The 18,566-nt window shown below is 45.4% G+C and overlaps 1 protein-coding gene across 3 annotated transcripts; it reads right to left on the bottom strand.

The window, feature by feature from the left end:
• Nucleotides 1-9,346: 9,346 nt before the first annotated feature.
• On the bottom strand, nucleotides 9,347-18,360 carry SGK1 (serum/glucocorticoid regulated kinase 1). 3 transcript variants are annotated; one of them, XM_023513533.1, is made up of 12 exons: nucleotides 18,117-18,360; nucleotides 15,248-15,323; nucleotides 14,348-14,423; nucleotides 13,561-13,665; nucleotides 13,366-13,449; nucleotides 13,117-13,248; nucleotides 12,724-12,836; nucleotides 12,183-12,306; nucleotides 11,674-11,769; nucleotides 11,125-11,280; nucleotides 10,928-11,017; nucleotides 9,347-10,550 (listed from the first exon to the last, which is right to left on the bottom strand). In XM_023513533.1, exons 1-12 carry the CDS (start codon nucleotides 18,148-18,150, stop codon nucleotides 10,383-10,385), a joined length of 1,254 nt encoding a protein of 417 aa, XP_023369301.1. In that variant the 5' UTR covers nucleotides 18,151-18,360; the 3' UTR covers nucleotides 9,347-10,382. The 3 variants fall into 3 exon arrangements, with proteins under 3 accessions (XP_023369301.1, XP_003790358.1, XP_003790359.1); XM_003790310.3 differs by lacking the exon at nucleotides 18,117-18,360 and adding an exon at nucleotides 16,375-16,823; XM_003790311.2 differs by lacking the exon at nucleotides 18,117-18,360 and adding an exon at nucleotides 15,468-15,629 and having other exon boundaries at nucleotides 9,351-10,550.
• Between the last annotated feature and the right edge of the window lie 206 nt (nucleotides 18,361-18,566).

Below are 18,566 nucleotides of genomic sequence, written 5' to 3'. Positions count from 1 at the left end.
CCAACTCCTGAACTCAAGTGATCTCCCCCCCTCACCCTCCCAGAGGGCTGGGATTATAGGCATGAGCCACTGTGCCTGGCTTTATTTTTTTCTGTTTGTATGGCTGAAACTTCTAAAACTATGTTAAATATATTCAATAGTAGCAAGGATTTATGTTATCATGATCTTTCTCTCTCTCATTTTCTATCTCTGTCTACTATATCTCTGTCTCCCATATCTCCATTTCCAATGTGTAATTTTAATGAAATAAAGGTTAAAGAATGGTAAACAGTCATGGCTCATGCCTGTAATACGAGCAATTTGGTATGAGCTGAGGTAGAAGAATTGCTTGAGCTTGGGAGTTCCTCACCAGCGTGAGCAAGAGCAAGTCCCCATCTCTACAGAAAGCAGAAAGATTAGCTGGGTGTTGTGGGGGAACCTACAGTCCCAGCTACTTGGGAAGCTGAGGCAGGAGGATTTCTTGAGCTCAGGACTTGGAATTTGCAGTCAACAATGATGACACCACTATACTCTAGCCTGAGTGATAGAGCAAGACCCAGTTTATTTATTTATTTTTGAGACACAGTCTCACTTCGTCACCCTTGATAGAGTGTCCTGGCATCATAGCTCACAGCAACCCAGCCTCCCAAGTAGCTGGGAATACAGGCGCCTGCCAGAACACCCCCCTATTTTTAGAGATGGGGTGTCTCGCTCTGGCTCAGGTTGATCTCGAACTTGTGAGCTCAGGCAATCCACCCACCTTGGCCTTCCAACTGCTGTGCTTAAAGGAGTGCGCCAACTCACTCAGCCCCAAGACCCAGTTGAAAAAAAAAAAGTAAAAAGTGAAAGATGCCCACCTGGAGGAATTGGTTAGCAGAAAAGTTAAGTCAGGAAGCAAAGAAGGTTTGAATAGCTCCAGCCCCCAGCTCCCCTGTTAAGTGCTAATAGCTCCATTTTTAATTTACTAAGTTACAAAATATTTGTTACCTCAGATCCTCTGCAGTACAAAAGAAGTGCTTTTAGTCTCAATATGCAAAGGAAGAGTCAAAGGCTCATAGAAGTGAAGACCTGTAGCCAGATTTCAAGTCAGAGGTTTTCCTCATTTACTCTCCTGACACCCTCTACTCTTCTCTTGGTTTCCTGTTCATTGTAACTTAGGATAGTTGGCCAAGCTGACTCCTTGTCTTTTTATAGAAAGACAGAAAATTCTTCAGATTATAATAAATAATGTGTGATCCATTTTTCCCTTGCAAGTGGTGAGTGAATGGTCTGTTTGAAAGGGATCCACCAAGTATTCCTGGTTAATCCACTAACAAACTGCCTGCTTTCTTCCCAAAGCTGGTCATGGAATTCCGCTGGAAGTTGGGCCCACCAGGTAGGCGGATTTCATTAGAAGCTGAGGATAGTCTCTACTGACCATCAACTTGGAGGGATGGACTATGTGTTATACGATGTCAAATTACCATCCTCGTATGTGCTGTTCTTTCCTCATTGGTGCATAGTTGGGATTTTGTTGGGTTTTTTTTTGAGACAGAGTCTCACTTTTTTTTTTTTTTTTTTTTTTTTTTAGACAGAGCCTCAAGCTGTCCCCCTGGGTAGAGTGCCATAGCATCACAGCTCACAGCAACCTCCAACTCCTGAGCTCAAGTGAGTCTCCTGCCTCCACCTCCCAAGTAGCTGGGACCACAGGCACCCCCCACAACGCCCAGCTATTTTTTGGTTGCAGCCGTCATTGCTGTTTTGGCAGGCCCAGGCTGGATTCGAACCTGCCACCTTAGGTGTATGTGGCTGGTGCCTTAGCCACTTGAGCCACAGGCAATGAGCCAGGATTTTGTTTTTTGCTGTGTTGTTCATAGATACGGGATGGGCAAAAATGCAAGAGAAGAGGCTTCTCATTTAATTTTATTTAATTACATATGCGATTAGAGTAGAAAATTTGCCAATTTTTCTGGCCGTAGACTCATTTTACTTGGCCAAACAGTTATTTTTTGTTTTTGATTTCACCATTATTTTAATTTCAGCACCTTTAAGAGAAAGTGCATTGCCCATGGCTCTGATTGCCTTCCTCTGTTGAGATTTATAAGTCTGGCTCCTAAAGGTATTAAGTTTATGACCTCTGGACTCAGAGATCTTTTCTATTCTGACATTTTTACAACTTTATGTAATTGGAAAGGACGGGATAGTTCATAGTGAAGTGATTTACAGGAGTGGTTGGGAGGGAAAGTATGCCCTGGTCAAGAAACTTTGGGGAGGGTGGCACCTGTGGCTCAGTGCTCGGTGGGTAGGGTGCTGGCCCTATATACCAAGGGTGGCGGTTCTAATACCAAGTTCTATATACCAAGGTTCTAACCGGCCCCAGCCAAACTGCAGCAAAAAAATAGCCAGGCATTGTGGCAGGCGCCTGTAGTCCCAGCTACTCAGGAGGCTGAGGCAAGAGAATCACCTAAGCCCAGGAGTTGGAGGTTGCTGTGAGCTGTGACATGACAGCACTCTACTGAGGGTGATAAAGTGAGACTCTGTCTCTAAAAAAAAAAAGAAGAAGAAGAAAGAAAGAAAGAGAAGAAACTTAGGGGAAAACATTCAGGTGTGCCCTAGGCATATAAGAGCTATTTAGACAGGTAAATCAAGTTTCCATGCATTTTAGAAAGATTGTAGCTAAAGCTGCATTTGAAAGGTGAGCAAGGCAAAAATTGTACATAGTTGCAAGGGGCAGCCTTGAAAGCCAGGGCCAGTGTCTGGGTGAGGAGACCACCTTTGTCTGGATTGCTTTTTTTTCTGTAGCACAGCGATTCTCAACCTGTGGGTCTTGACCCCTTTGGGGGTCGAATGACCCTTTCACAGGGGTCACCTAAGACCATCGGAAAACACATATTTTTGAATAAAACACATATTTTTGCACACATGAAGTAGCAACAAAAATAATTTTATGGTTGGGGGTCACCACAACATGAGGAACTGTATTAAAGAGTGGAGGCATTGGGAAAGTTAAGAACCACTGTAGCAGGAAACCAGATAGCTGTGTGTGCACTCAGCACCACACCAGAGGAAAAGTGGACATGCCTTCTGAAAGTTAGGTTGCCTCGAAGTCTTTAAGCACTGGAATTACATACACATCTGAGTTTTGAACTGTTTAAAAAATATGAACTATTGGGACGGCGCCTGTGGCTCAGTGAGTAGGGAGCCGGTGGGTGGTGGGTTCAAACCCAGCCCTGGCCAAACTGCAACAAAAAATAGCCAGGTGTTGTGGTGGGCACCTGGAGTCCCAGCTTCTTGGGAGGCTGAAGCAGGAGAATCGCCTAAGTCCAGGAATTGGAGGTTGCTGTGAGGTGCGACTCCACAGCACTCTACCAAGGTCAATAAAGTGAGACTCTGTCTCTAAAAAAAAAACAAAAAAACCCCCCAAATATGAACTATAGTGCAGTGCCTATCGCTCAGTGGGTAGGGTGCCAGCCACATACACCGAGGCTGGCAGGTTTGAACCCAGCCTGCACCTGCTAAACAACAATGACAACTGCAACCAAAAAATAGCCAGGCATTGTGGCAGGTGCCTGTAGTCCCAGCTACTTGGGAAGCTGAGGCAAGAGAATTGCTTAAGCCCAAGAGTTTGAGGTTGCTGTGAATGTGATGCCAGGACACTCTACCGAGGGTGATGTAGTGAGACTCTGTCTCCAAAATATATATATATACTTGAACAGTTAGGATAACTTTTTAAAAAATCAACCTGGCCTGTCCTATGTTCCTGCTTTTAAAATTTTGTGCTTTGAGCTGGGCATGGTTGCATGAGCCTGGAGTCCCAGCTACTCTGGAGGCTGAGGTCAAAGGATGGTTTGAGCCCAGGAGTTCAAGGTTGCAGTGATCTGTGATCAGGCCACTGCACTCCAGCCTGGGCAACATAGAGAGACCCCATCTCTTTAAAAAAAATTAAAAATCACACTCTTTCCAAAAGGCTGAGAAGGAATGACTTCACATTCTACTACTTCACAAGCGTTTATGTTATTGGAATCCTCTGTGCTGGTACTTACATGCCAACCTTCTGAAAGATTATACCAGAGAAGCTTAATATTGGTCATCTGCAGCCAGGAGAAATTGGGACGGCAATGGCTGAGATAGTTGGTTGTGAAATTTTCACCACTTTCCACCATCCTATACATATATGTATATATGTAAATATATGCATATATATTTAAATGAGCCTGTTATCCATGTATAAATAAAAGAACTTAAGGAAACAGCATATTATTCATATTCTTTATTATTTCCTTTCTTTTTTATAGCATTAGTTTAGTGAAAAACCTCTTCCTTATTTCATCTTTGTTTGCTGTACTATATTTCAAAATAATTGTCATATGTGTTTGAGCTGAAAAAATTACATTTTCTCTAAATTTACCCCCAAATGTCCATTATTAGGTAGCATGTAATTTAATTCAAATGTCAGATCATTTCTATACATTTTGTTTTTATGATCTTTCAGAGGAAAATATGGTCATGGTTTTCAATTTGGACCCCAAATCATTTTGAGCTTAGTTTTTACTGATTTTGTTAAATAAAATTTAATTTAGTGATTGCCAAAACAGATCGCTGCTGAGCTTTTGTCAGCGACACTGAAACACATCTGGAGTCCAGTGGTCCAGTTCAGGTTAGGAAGGGTAATGACTTCGGCCGCTGGAATGCTGTATTAAGAATCAAAAGTAACATGGAAATAAGAGTGACCAGAGTGGTGTTACCATCACCCAGATGGCAGGAACAATTTGGCAGCCACTCATCTGTTTTATATGTGTATGGAAAGTGACACAGCATCTCCATGCTGATGACCCTTGGTCTGCCAGTCACAAGAGCACTTGCCTGCATGTACTTTTTCTTGCGAACAGTATGTACCTTGTATATTGTCATTACAGCATTGTCATCAGGCCGGCTGTGATACAGTGGGTGGAGGACAGGACAGAGGACACGGAAAAGAGAAGCCAAGAGCCCTGCCCATCACAGTGCCCGGTTTCCAAGACATCCAAATACACAAAGATACCTGTCTGAACACAATGTGATAGGTAAACGCCATCTAAACATTAAGCACTGCACCTAATCTTGCAGCTACAGACTTCAAGTAAAACATATCAATTAAACATGTTCTCATATCACAAGTTTACAGTAGCCAACTTAGACCAGAAAAGATCACATATAAACCTTGAAATTGAAACAATAATTTTTGATTTGGGTTATTAGTTAACAGTTGTCAACAAATGTGACATGAGAAAAATGTTTAAGCAACTTCTCGAATTCAGCTAAATTGATTTGCATGTGTGCGTTTTGCTTAGAAGTGTTGCTCTGCTTAATACCAGGAAGTGTTTTGATTTCACCGTGCTCTGTGCAAGGTTTGAGGCCGGTCAGATATGCTTCTAGAAGTGCGAGGGGTTTTTTGATGGATGAGGAGAGATATTACTCGGGATGAGGGAGAGACTGATCACAGGGTATAACCTCTGTCAGTAAAGTGGTTGACTATTGATTGGCTGATTCATTTTTTTCCTAGGGATATTGAAGAAACTGGTAGGTGACCTTTGTCCTAGAAGCTATTATTGCAGCTGTGACAACCCCTTCAATAATTGAAGTCAGTGAAATTAAAGAAACAAATGACCTGAAATGTGCTTTGCTTTGGATTCCTCTGACTTCCTCCACTCCCAGGAAGTCACTAAGTCTCACTGATGTGGAGACTTTTGAACCATCTCTTCTCTGTCCTTTACTCATCCCCACCGCGGGGATGATCATCTAAAGTCCCTTAAGTGGAGATTTCTCTCTCTTTTCTTTTAAATTCCGAAACTCTCTCTACTCTCATACTTCTCACCAAGAGCCATCAAAAGACTCTTTTTGATCACTTCACCTTTCTCATGAAAAATCTTCAAATGCTTCTCTTTGCTGCCCTATGAAATCTGGACTTTTCCTCCATGGAGTTTTCAAGAGCATGAATGACGTGTTCCACCTCCCTATTTAAAATTTTTTCTGATTTTTTTTAAATGTCTTTTCCTTCTAAAATGTAGTAAAGAGTAGAAGAAATTGGAAAAGACAGTGGGTGGAGAGAGAAGAAATCAATCAGCATTCTTTGAATTCCAATTCTTTCTGGCCTTATTTAGGAAGATAAGAACTGGCTGCATTTCTCCCCCAGCAGAAATTGCAGTTAGGCAAGAATGTGACCAAGTTACTAGTTGCCTGTAACTGGAAAGCTGGCCAGTAGAGCTGGGATTCCACCCTGGGTCTGTCTGAGTCCCCCCCCCCCCCGCAAGCTTGTGCCAGGAATGCCCTTCTTTCCACCTCATCTTCACGTGCAATTCCTAACAGATGGCCTACCTGGATCCTCCAGATCTTTCTCAGCATCTGTTTCCTAAATTACCTGAAAACTAAACGCCTTTGTCCGACCCCCCCAAATTGGGGAGGATGCCTATCATGTCCAGTTTTTATTTAATCACACTACATATTTTAATAAACATTTTTATTATTACATAACAAAATACAAAGAAAAGTACCTGTATCAGATGTGAATAGCTTGATGAAATACTAAAAAGCAAAACCACCCCACCTGATCAAGAGATTAACAGCTCCCCCCAAACTGTCCTCCTCACACACCCTTTCAACCATTAAGCTCCATTTTTCTCCTTCAAGGGAGGCATATCTTGACTTCCAGATAGATTCATTTTGTTTGCTTGCATTTAAATTTTATAAAAGTTAAGTAATAGTCCGGTTTTTGCTTGGGAGATTCATTCTTTGTTGCCATACATGATAACTATTCACTCATTTTCACTGCATAGTATTCCATTAAATGAAACCACATTTACTTATTCATTTTAACTGTTTGGGGCGTTTTGAATTGTTCCCATTTGGGGGCCAAACGGAATGAACTCTATTGCAAGCATTTGTATTGCTTCTATGCATGCTGTTTGGGGTATACACCATGCCATGAAACTACCTACTGGGTTAGGAGTTAGACATGTGTTCATCTTTGGTAGACACCACTGAAGTTTCCAAAATGCTAAGCTAATTTATACTCCCACGGCAATGTTTAATTTTGCAGCTGCTCCTCATCGTCATCAACCCCCGATAGTGCCTGTAACTACAAATTTTCCCTCTCCCTCTGCTTCTCCCACCCCCTCTCTTTTCCTAGCCTGACCTCTAGAAGGCATCTTCCTAAAAGTCTGGTCAATGAATAAATGAATGACTAACAGGAACACAATGGCTTGCTTTTAGGTTCTTTTACCGACTCTTAGGCAGGCTGGAGTGAGGGTTGCAAGCATGGGCTTTGGGTCCGGGCTGACATGGTTTGACTTCTGACCTCACTGCCTCCTAACCAGCCAACCTCCTTTCTGTGCCTTTTCCCTCTTTTGCCAGGAGAGGGTTATTACGAAAATGAAATACATTGAGTATAAGAGGCTTCCAGCGATGTCTGGCACATAGTGAGCGTTCCATAGTATTTAACCTGTTGCTATTGTTAGCCAGTCCTCAGGGCCTCTGTCCTAGCTGAGTCCCTAGAACTGGGACTGGTTGGGGGAGAACTTAGGGCTCTCCCTGCTGCGAACCCCGCTCTGGGCACCGACCCCACAGAGAGCTCTGGACTTCTGAAGTTCTCCCTTGCTTACCATCTGGGTAGGAATCATGTCTCCCCACGCAGATGGCAAATTCTGTAAGGACGGTTGGTGACTGTCTTTTCTTCAGGGGACCAGTGGTTTTAGAGTTGCATTTGAGCATATGGCAAGCTTTGCTGAATTTGTTCCCCCAAACTGATACTGGAGCAGCCCCGCTGCCGGAAAGCTATGAAGTGAATGGTCTTTTCCAATTTATTATCGTGCTCACACGTGGGCTGGCTGGGGCCCAGGGACGGCCCCTTAGATGAAAGATGCCTCCTCACACATGTCATCCGACATCACGCTGCTTAGTAAATATTTGTCATTCGTTTAATGACCACTTGTTCTGACTTGACTTCCCTGTCCTTACCTTGTTCCCTTCCCACCCATCTGTGTTCAGTTTAATCTCCCATCCCTGTGACCACACCTGGGGCTCCTCTGGCACTTTTTGATTCTGGAGAAACACAATTCAGGCCTTCCCAAGGTGTTGACTGTAACCCAATAAGCCTGATCTCTACCTTAACCCCCCCCAAAATAAATAAATAAAAGTAAAAATAAAGGCTCTGTGTATCTTGACTCTGAGTTGTCTGTAATTCAGCTGCAGATTTCTAGCCTGCATGCCATGTGTTCAGATGAGAATGTGATTTTAAGCACTTTTTGTTTTAGGAGGAATTTCTGTTTTTTAGGAGACTAAGGGGGAAATAGGCAAAAAATGTCTACCTGTCAGAACCAGCATCCACTTTTACTACAAAAATGCATGCTTTGGACTCTGGCACTCGGACTTGGGGGGGGAGTTTAATGTGTGGCCAATCCCTGTGGAGCTGTAACTCAACTGCAGAGCTTGACCTGTGACCCCCCTAAAGGAGTCACTGACTCCCTTTCATCTTACTCCTTCACCCGATTGGGAGGGAGCTAAACTAAGCCATCTCCAAATACCTTCAGCCTGTAGAAGCCTTGAGGGGTGGTGGGAGGGAGGGAGGTGAGGTGAGACCCAAGGGTCATGAGGAAAAAAGGTCACAGCTCTCCCTTGAGGAAATCCCTCTGCGAACTGGGAGGGCATAATGGAGGGCGGGCAAGCAGGCTGAGAGCTGCTGGGGAGGGTAAGGAGATTCCCATTCTTCTCTAAATATTTGTGTAAAAGGCCGAGAAAAGTAAAAAAGTCCGAACACTTTGGGCTCCCGATGATCTCTGAACCTAGTGTTACCTTCCCTTCTCCTGTAACACGCATTCCCACATTCGGGGGAGGGGGGGGGACTGTAGGAGCCCCACAGCCTGCTGGGCTCACACTACTCAAGAGGCTTCATCTGAGCCAGAGATGACCTCCTCTGGGGTCCCTGTCCTCAGACTGCTCTGGACTTGGGTCAGCTCTGAGTACTCTTACAAACCAGAGTCTGGCCGGGTCAGTTATTTTGGGAACATAACCACTTATTACAGACATTCTCACCCTCTCTAGCTGAGACTATTTCTTGATTTCCACTTTAATAAACTGCTCTAAGTCTGCCCTTCCTGGAGGGGGAGGGGTGTTCTGGAAGGGCAGAGATTTGTCCGCTTTGGTCACTGTGATATCCCCAGCACTCAGAATAAGAGCCTGGCTCAGAGTAAACTTTCAAATATTTGCTGAAAGAATTACCTGTTACAGGTACTGAAGACAAGCCAAATGTCAGGACAAACAGCTCCCCCTCACAGGCCAGGCAATAAATGCTAGAGCATTATTTCCTAGCCATCCCTGCAAGAGGAGTAAATTGAAAAAATAACACAACACAATGTATGTAAATATTTTTGAAGATTTTATTGCAAACCAAAATTGGGTTTATCACACACAAAAAAAGTTGTGTGGTAGGAGAAGGGGAAGGATTGTACATATTACATAACCATGTTAATTACAGTACATTAAAATGGTGGTTTACATTACAAATAAGCCTATAAGTTTAAATACACTAGTGTTATAACCCAATGTACAGATTTTCTTTATACAATACATACAATTATCAGGAATGCAAAAAAAAAAAAAACCATAAATAATGCCCATTTTACAGGTGACTTTTTAAACAATGAAAACACCAACGGCTCTGACTGACAACTGGGGCATTGGTCCATAAAAACCCTTTCTAAAAATAGAAATATTTGTAGCAGCAATGCTTTCTTTAAGCATCTGAATACAAGTCATTGCAAGACCATTTCAATAAATTTTAGTTTTAACTCTATCTTACAAAAAAAAAAAAAAAACAGTCTACACATAAATTTATCTTCCAAATATGGAAGAAACAAACAATGTCCCACGTTGTAGTGTCCTGCAAGTGTCACATTGATGCTTATAACAAAATCCATCATCTGTGATCAAGCATACCACACTCATTCCACTGTTCACAGACTAAGTCCACAAGGAAAAAGTAAAGAACTGAAACACTTTGCAATAGGAAAAGCTTTGGAGCTAACACGATCTCTTCAGAAAAGGCACATTTCATAATATTCGTTATCACAGCCTAGATAGACCTGCAGGAGAACCAACCTCCTTAGGACACTGCCTTCCTTCTGACAAGACTCCTGCATCTAAGGCGGCCCTCCCATGCTCATTTCAGAGATAGCACCACGTTGGAAGGAAGAATAAGAATGACAACGTCATGAGCTCACTGAGGATGTGCTCTGCCAAAAGCTTCCAGCAAACCGTGTGCAAGATTGCTAAGCTTCCAGAGATGTGCAAATTCTCTTTTAAAGATGTCCTGTCAGCCGGCAGCTCCGCCAAAAGGCTAACTAAAACATTTTAAAACACACAGAATCCTTCAAAAGCAACCCCAAGATTGTTCAGAGGAAGGAGTCCATGGGAGGTGCGTAGGAGAAGCCCAGGAAAGCCTCCGCAGCTTCCTTGACGCTGGCCGTGATGAGGATGCTGTCGGGGGACCTGCCGATGGAGTTGGGGACCGGCTCTTCGGTAAACTCGGGATCAAAGTGCCGCAGGTCGCTGGGTCCACTCTGTTGCAGGAAAGAAAACACACTCAGTGTCAAAGATTCCTAGTGGATACAGGGAAAGTCTTGACTAGGCTTTAAATACTGGAGTTCAAATCTTTAGGATGCTAGATAGAAGCTATATATATACAGAAAATCCATTTTAAGCACACAATCCCTAAGGCCACACATGGTTTAAATAAATGAGGATAATGTTCCCTTTTGGTGCCTTAACGGATAAATGTGTTAATTTAATGTATGCTTGCTTTGTTGGGACAAAATTGCACTTTTTCTCTAGGTAAAATAATGAATCTAAAGAGATTATTGTCTGAGCCCCGACCCAACAATTCTGACTAAAGAAATGCCCTTTGGGCCTCACTACACTTAGGAGATGAGATACTCACCACATTTGGGTTAAAAGGAGGAGTAATCTTCTTATTAATGAGATCATCCCAGTTAATTAGGGAGAAGAAGACATGACTCTTAATCTCCATCTGTTGAGAAGAAATGCAAGATTAATTCAGACAGGCAAACTCAGTAAGGGCAGAGAGGGCTACTGCATGTCCCAGCCAGCCCAGGAGGACAGGAAACCGTCACTCACAAAGTCATCCTTGGCACCGAGCCGCTTTGTCCTGTCCTTCTGCAGGAGGCCTTCCAGGAGGTGCCTTGCAGAATTGGTGATATTTGGTTTCAACTGGAGGGGCTTGTTCAGAATGTTGTCGTACATCTCAGCTGTGTTTCGGCTATAAAAAGGAGGCTGAAAGAAGAGGAAAATGATTTTATACTTAATTGGAAGTTTTGTACAACACGCATTACCAACAGAGATGTAAACAGTAATATTCTAAAGCTAGATTTGAGAGTCTTCCCCTGGAAATGTTCCATTCCTTTGCTTTTGCAATGTCTATTTTGTAAGCCTTCTGGGTAGGGGGCAGGGATATGTTAATAAGTCATGGTTTTCACCATTACATAGGTTCAGTGTAGTCCTATCTAGTAAAAATGGGAGATGTACAAAAGAAAAATCCACCAGGTAAGGGATTCCTCTTATACTAACACATTTTTAACCAATGCCTCTTATCAGCTTTTGATAAGCTTGCTGATAAGGGCAAGACGTCAGCAGCCAGGCCTGCGGCTCCCACCATGTGCTACTCACCAGGCCATACAGCATCTCATACAAGACGGCCCCCAGGCACCACCAGTCCACAGTCCGGTCATAAGGCTGCTTATGGAGCACCTCAGGTGCCAGATACTGAAAGACAGAACAGGAACTCAGTTCAGAAAACTGAGAAGAAACCAGGTAATCCAAAGACCAGGCATCTACTTTGAAAACACTGAGGGACCCAGAGTAAACTTGGAGGACACCTATCTTGAGATTACTACCCATGCAACTATTATACTTTCTGAAGCTGACTGGCTACTCATGGGCACTGATATTTAGGAAGCTACTAAGCACCCAACAGATACCTTACTTGAAGATTTAGTAACCTTTTGTGATTTGGATCTGACCAACAGTTCTTGCATCAAACAACAAATATATTCTATTTGTGCTGAACTGTACTAAGAAGTCTGACAGGGGTTTACTTGTTTGGTAGTTAAAGGCATGATGGGACGTTTCTCTCCTGGAAGGAGAGGAACCAGGCACTTGGTCAGGGGAGCGCATACCTCAGGTGTACCACAGAAGGTAGACGTCGTGCCATTGTGCTCAATGTTTTCCTTGCACAGTCCAAAGTCAGTAAGGACAATGTGTCCCTGGGAGTCTAGCAGGATATTCTCTGGTTTTAAGTCTCTGTAAAAAAGTGAATGGGAAAGTAATTGTGTAAGTTAATTTTATGTCTTAAGTAATCCTCTGTAAAGTTAATTGCTAAAAGTATTAGAAGCATTTTAAATCATGACAGTTGCATAGTAAATAAAAGGGCGTCCTTGTTCTTCTCATCTATTCTGGATTAGGCACAATCCTACTTGGCTGGTTCCCTGGTGGCATGAAGTTAAGACAGCTCACATGCTAGGGGATCTGGTTTTAGGTGACCAAGTAGCACAGAAACAAATTATATTAAGGCCCTGTTCTTTTTTTTTGCAGTTTTTGGCCGGGGCTGGGTTTGAACCCACCACCTCTGGCACAGGTGCCGGCCTTAAGGGCAAAGCCTATTCTAAGAGCTGGTTCTCTTATACAGAGGCAGGAAGGCAGCCTGAAGAACCGGCTCACCTGTAGACGATGTTCAGAGAGTGCAGGTAACCCAAGGCACTGGCTATTTCAGCAGCATAGAAACGAGCCCGTGGTTCCAGGAAGCAGCGCTCCCTCTGGAGATGGTAGAACAACTACAGGAGAAAGAACCAAGTTAGTCTGGATGCCACAGCGTTTAATTAGTCTTGACACATACAACTGAAAAGAACAATTACAGGAAGCAAACCCCAAACAATCTATCAACTTTTTGAAACCTGACAGGTAAAAGGAAATGCTAATTCTGGTAACTCCCCCCCCCCCACCTCAAGTTATCTATGGAGGAAAAAACCACAACATTCTTCTCAAACTAAAAGCAAGTATTTCCACCCCCCCCCCCCCCCCCCCCCCCCCCCCCCCCCCCCCCCCCCCGCTTACCTCGCCACCATTAATGTAGTCTAGGACAAAGTACAATTTGTCTGCAGTCTGGAAAGAGAAGTGAAGGCCCACCAGGAAAGGGTGTTTCACATTCTTCAATAAAACATTGCGCTCTGACATAATATGCTTCTCCTAGGAAAAGACAATTAAGATTTAGGGGTAATTTTCCACTTGATACCAAAAATCTAAGGCCAAGAGTATTCAGGGAGTGTCGACCTCTAAGACCAACACATCAAGCATATCTCATACCTCCTTCTTTTTCAGGATTGCTTTCTTCTGTAAAACTTTGACTGCATAGAACACTTCTTCTGCCTTGTGTCTTGCTAGAAGAACCTGAAATTTCAAAATAATTTCAAAAAAATTAAAAATAATTTTTCTAGCCTTAGCCAAGAATGTAAAATGAGCACATGAAGTATATCAAAAGGTGTTTGGGCTTGAAATTACCTTTCCAAAACTGCCTTTCCCAATCACTTTCAAGAAGTGAAAGTCAGATGGTTTAGCATGAGGGTTGGATGAGGGACCAAGGTTGATTTGTTGAGAAGGACTTGGCTAGAAAAGAAAACATTCTTTTCAGATCATTGCTTCAAAGGATATAGACAATGTAGATGTTATATCCACCAAAGACTGAGGCAAATCCCCATATAGCTGAACACATTCAAAACTACCTTTTTTATCCATACAAGTAATTTCCAATGAGTGCATGGAAATTGTACACACTCATGTTAGAACCAGATAAAACTTCAATGAACTATGTTTTTTAAAATAAAATAATTCTCTGAGCCAGGCACAGTGGCTCATGCCTGTAATCCTAGCACTCTGCAAGGCTGAGGCAGGTGGATTTCCTCAGCTCAGCTCACTGGTTGAGACCAGCCTGAGCAAGAGTGCCTCTAAAAACTAGCTGGGCGCTGTGGCAGGCGCCTATAGTCCCAGGTATTCAGGAGGCTGAGGGGAGAAAATCGTTTGAGCTCAAGAGTTTAAGGTTGCTGTGAGCTATATGATGCCATGGTACTCTACCCAGGGGTCGACAAAGTGAGACTGTCTCCAAAAAAAAAAAAAAAAAATTCTGACTCAAAACTAAAAATATTCATGTCACTTCTTATGCCTTAAACTAAAGACACTCCTGCCTTGATACTAATTTCTAGAAATACTATTTTCATCCTTCGATGTAGCTATATCAGCTGACTCATTTGCAAGTTTTCTCCACAGATGCATCACAAGTCAGAATACTTACTGGAGGAGAAGGGTTGGCGTTCATAAGCTCAGGCTCCTGGGGCTGGGAGATTTTCAAGATGGACTGAACTTCTGGGCTGCAAGGAATAAACGAACAACTTTAACCTAACTCGCCACTAGGAGGCGCACCAACACCAACAGTGAGTTTCTGGCGCAACTTTTGCCGGAGAACTCAAGTGTTTAAACAGAAAACATCCAAACCATTCAGTTAAATAAGAAACTCAGCTAAATACATATATTATGACTGTTCATGGAGCGAGGGCGTGAATTAGGCAAACATGAACTAATCCTACATCTTTTGATCAAGCCAAATCCGCAAATTAATTTTTTTTTGGAGACAAGAGTCTCACTCTGTAGCCCTGGGTAAAGTGCCGCGGCGTTATAGCTCATGGCAACCTCAGACACTTGGGCTTAAGAGATGTTCTCGGCGTATTAATTTTAATGTTTCAAACAGAGGCCGGGCGCGCTGGCTCAGGACTGTAATCCTATCACTCTGGGGGGCCGAGGAGGGTGGACTGGATCGCTTGAACTCAGGAGTTCAAGACCAGCCTGAGCAACAGAGACCCGTCACTATAAAAAAAAGCAAGAAGAGAAAGAAAAAAGAAAAAAAGGAAAAACTAAATGGGTGTCGGGGCGGGAGCCTGTAGTCCCAGCTACTGAGGAGGCAGAGGCAAGGATTGCTCAAGCCCAAGAGTTTCCCAAGAGTTTGAAGTTGCTGTGAGCTACGAGGCCGTGACACTCTAGCCTGCGGCACAGTGTTACATTTTCTCAAATAAAATAAAATACTTCAACTACATTAGAATTTAAGGAGAAAGGAGACCCCCGCCCAGGGAAGTTTTCGCCCTCCAGATAAACACCAGGCTGCAGTAAACTCCTCAACCCCCCCCCTCCCCCGACTTACTGCTTGCATGCGTAGGAGTTATTAGCAATCTTCTGAATAAAGTCGTTCAGGCCCATCCTCCTCTGTTTCATGAAAGCTGTGGATAAAAGGAGAAAGAAAGAAACATTTAGATGTCTTCGTAACGTCCGGCGCCACACACCCTAATCTGATCCCGGACATTCAGAAAATTTCCACTCGCGTATCCTGAAGTAGAAGAGTCCAGCCTCGTCCCGACACTCACCGATAAGAATCGCTACCATTCCCCTCATTCTGGAGTAAGTGAGGGGACCCCTAGCAGCCTCAGTTTTCACCGTCATCGCTTCCGAGGGAATAGGGAATAAATCAGGCCGTTGACGACTAGACACCGGCTCAGCCAACACTGTGCCCGGCCGCGCGGTCGGCTTTATAAGCACTGAGCAGCCTCGGGGGCGGAGCACGCGGGACAATGAGGAAGCGGCGCAGCCCGGCCCCGCCCCTAACCCCGCCCCCGCCCCGCCCCGCCCGCCGCGCGCTGTGCTGGCGGCGCAGCGGCCCGCGGGAGGCGGTTCTGCTACTCGCTGGAGGGTGATCCCCGGGCGGGGGTGCGGGGATCGCCCGGAGAGGGCCTGGAGCGGGGCGGTTATCAGCTACTATCACCTCCCGGACCGGAGGGAGGGAAAGCGCTGACGGCAGGGTCGGGGAGGGATGGAAAGTCTTGGGTAATTTTCCACCTTTCTCACTTATTCCGCGGGGCATGGAAATCAGAGTTACAGCGCTGAAGCGCTTTCCGCCCAGTGCTCAGCGACCCGCGTAGCTTTGTGCCAGCTCACACCCTCCCTGCAGGTTCCCTCTCTAAGGCTCTGGCGCCGATCCTGTCCTGGATTCCCACCTCGGCCGCCCCAGCCCTGGTCCCACGGCGCACGCCAGGCCAGGGGTTATCTCTCCCGCGCAGGGTGGGTGGCGCAGCGCGCGGGGACCTGCAGGTCAGCGTGGGGCCCGGGCACCCGGCTGCATCCTCCTCGGTGCCGCCACTCGATCACCCCGGCCTCCATCCCCTGGTCCCCAGAGCAACAACAAAAGCCAGCCCGAGTCGCCAAGCCCGCAAACCAGGGCTGAGCAGCTCTGGGGACTTGAGCCAAGTCGCCAGCGGGGCGGGCGGCGGCGCTTACCCAGTCCGCTCAGCAGGAACGACTCGCTCCTTTTCTGCGCCTCGGCCCTCTTTTTGTGGCGGGGCCTTAGCAGAGACTCGAGCCGGGCCCGGGCCAGTGCGCCCTGCATCTCCCCCATGGGTAGCGGCGGCGGCGGGGCGCAGCGTGCGAGAGCAACCGGCGAACACTGACGTTTCCTTGAAGGAGCCGCCGTGACTCAGGCCGGGCAAGATTTCCTGCCCCGAGTCCCAAAACAAACAAATGGCCCTTGTGCACGGCCGAGTCGCTTCCGAAAACGCCTTTTTTGTGCTTTTGGCCAAAACCAAGCAAGGCTGAAAAATCCCAGAACTTGGAAGAGGAGGAAGGAAGGAAAAAAAGAGGGAAGGGGGAGGGAGAGGTCAGGAATGTGTAGGGGAGGGGGCGGAAATAAAATTCGTCTCTGCACTAAAGGAAAAAAAAGTACAATCTGCATTTCACTACCCCCCGCCCCCCGTAAGTTCTGAGAACATTTTGTCCGTTCCGCATCTAATTTTTTTCTTGCATATTAATCCCTGCCATGCCAAGAACACGTGAGGAGGTAGCAAGTTAAGGGAGCGGTGGCTTCGCTCCGGGGCCGACCTGGCGTGACCCGGGCGACACCAACTCCTTTCTCCGAGCCTGTTTCTCTCCCACTCTCCCGTCGAACACCCCCCATCATTTGCAAATCCCTTTGTCTTCATCTTCCCTACTCGTCCTTGGCTTTATGTCAGGGTTGACCCAGGAATCGTCAGAGTTTTGCCACCTCGCGTTTTCTCGAAAGTCCCGCATAAACTATGACTTGTTATCCTAAAAGATTAGCCGAGTGACTCCGCTTCAGAAAGTAGAGAAGGGAGAAAAGCTGCAGGCGGCGGCACTGGCTTTGCAGAGCAGCGACGCCGGTGCCTTCCAGTGACCCCGCAGCGGCAAGATGCTGGGAGCTGCAGTGTGACCGCGGCTCGGACGCGCACAAGCGCGGGACAGGAAGCCCCAAGCACCCGGACTGGGCCGGGAGCGGGGCAGACAGCCACAAAGTTACCAATATTTGCAGGGACAGACACCTGGCGCTCGCTGGTGCTGTCTGCGGTGGCTGCCCGGCCATGACCCCCTGCTGCCAAGGGCCCTGCCATTTTAGAGTTGCCTACTGGATCTGGCACGCTCAGAAATACCAGCTGTCAACCCAGGAATAGCGTGTGAAGCGCTTTTTCCTTGGTCGTGGGCAGGGATTTGTTTTGCAGGCATAACCACCTCATTTGCCCTAATATGATCTCTCCACTGCTTCTTGGTTTGCTCAGCTGCAGCAACCCCCAACGAGAAGGGCACACATGTCCTCCCTCCTGGAGACTGGCTCAGAAATTGTGCTCAGTGCCCATTGTTTTTGAAAAGCACTGTCTAGTGCCTGAAATGGGCGCTCCAACCTAAAGCAAGGTTGGTAATTCCAAATTACTCGAATTGGCCCATATCTGCTTTCTCTTGCATGGATTCTTCATAGGACATAACTTTGCTGGGGTCAATGCCACCTACTCCATGTCCCACCATTCAACTAGCTTAAGGGAGCAAATTTTGCTCACACCGCCCAAAACACCAACTGGCACAAAGATTTTGCTTGTTTATTTTAAAACATTAAATTAGGAAACCTTCCATCAGGGACCCTCTCCCACAGTCTACCTCATGTGCCTTAACCCCAAATTCCCCGAGGCATCCGTTTTACCTAGCCCATCCAACTGGTAATAACTATAAGCACTGACCTTTCAGAGGAGATTTGATACCCTCCTCTTTCATTCTTCAGGTTTCCCAGGGATGTGAAGCTTGGAGATTATGTCCTGAGGCTGGAGTAGAGCTCAGTTAGGGCCCAAGTAGCCTCCCTGCTATGTGCCTCTGATAAGGCTGGAAGGTCTGAGATGAGAAGAGAGAACCAGCCAGAGGCAGCTGCCCTTGTTCTGTTGTTATGAACCCCACTTTATATAAAGGCAATTTACATACAGGAAGGGAACAAGCTGCAAAGTTCAATGCTGGGCCATTTATTTCCCTCCATTGCAACATCACCCAGAAAATTACAGTCATCAGCATCCTAGGTTTATTACACCCCCAGCAAGACAGACACACAAGAAATGTAACTTAACTGATTATCATCACAAATCAGTTCAGAAAAAATTCAAAACACATGCATGGAGTTCATTTTCTCAAAGAAGTTCTGT

Source organism: Otolemur garnettii, unplaced genomic scaffold (genome assembly GCF_000181295.1).
Source record: "Otolemur garnettii isolate 467f Iridium unplaced genomic scaffold, OtoGar3 scaffold00042, whole genome shotgun sequence".
In the NCBI taxonomy this organism is placed as follows: Eukaryota; Metazoa; Chordata; class Mammalia; order Primates; family Galagidae; genus Otolemur; species Otolemur garnettii.
The sequence above is the reverse complement of the archived record's forward strand: the minus strand, read 5'-3'. Positions and strand labels throughout refer to the sequence as shown.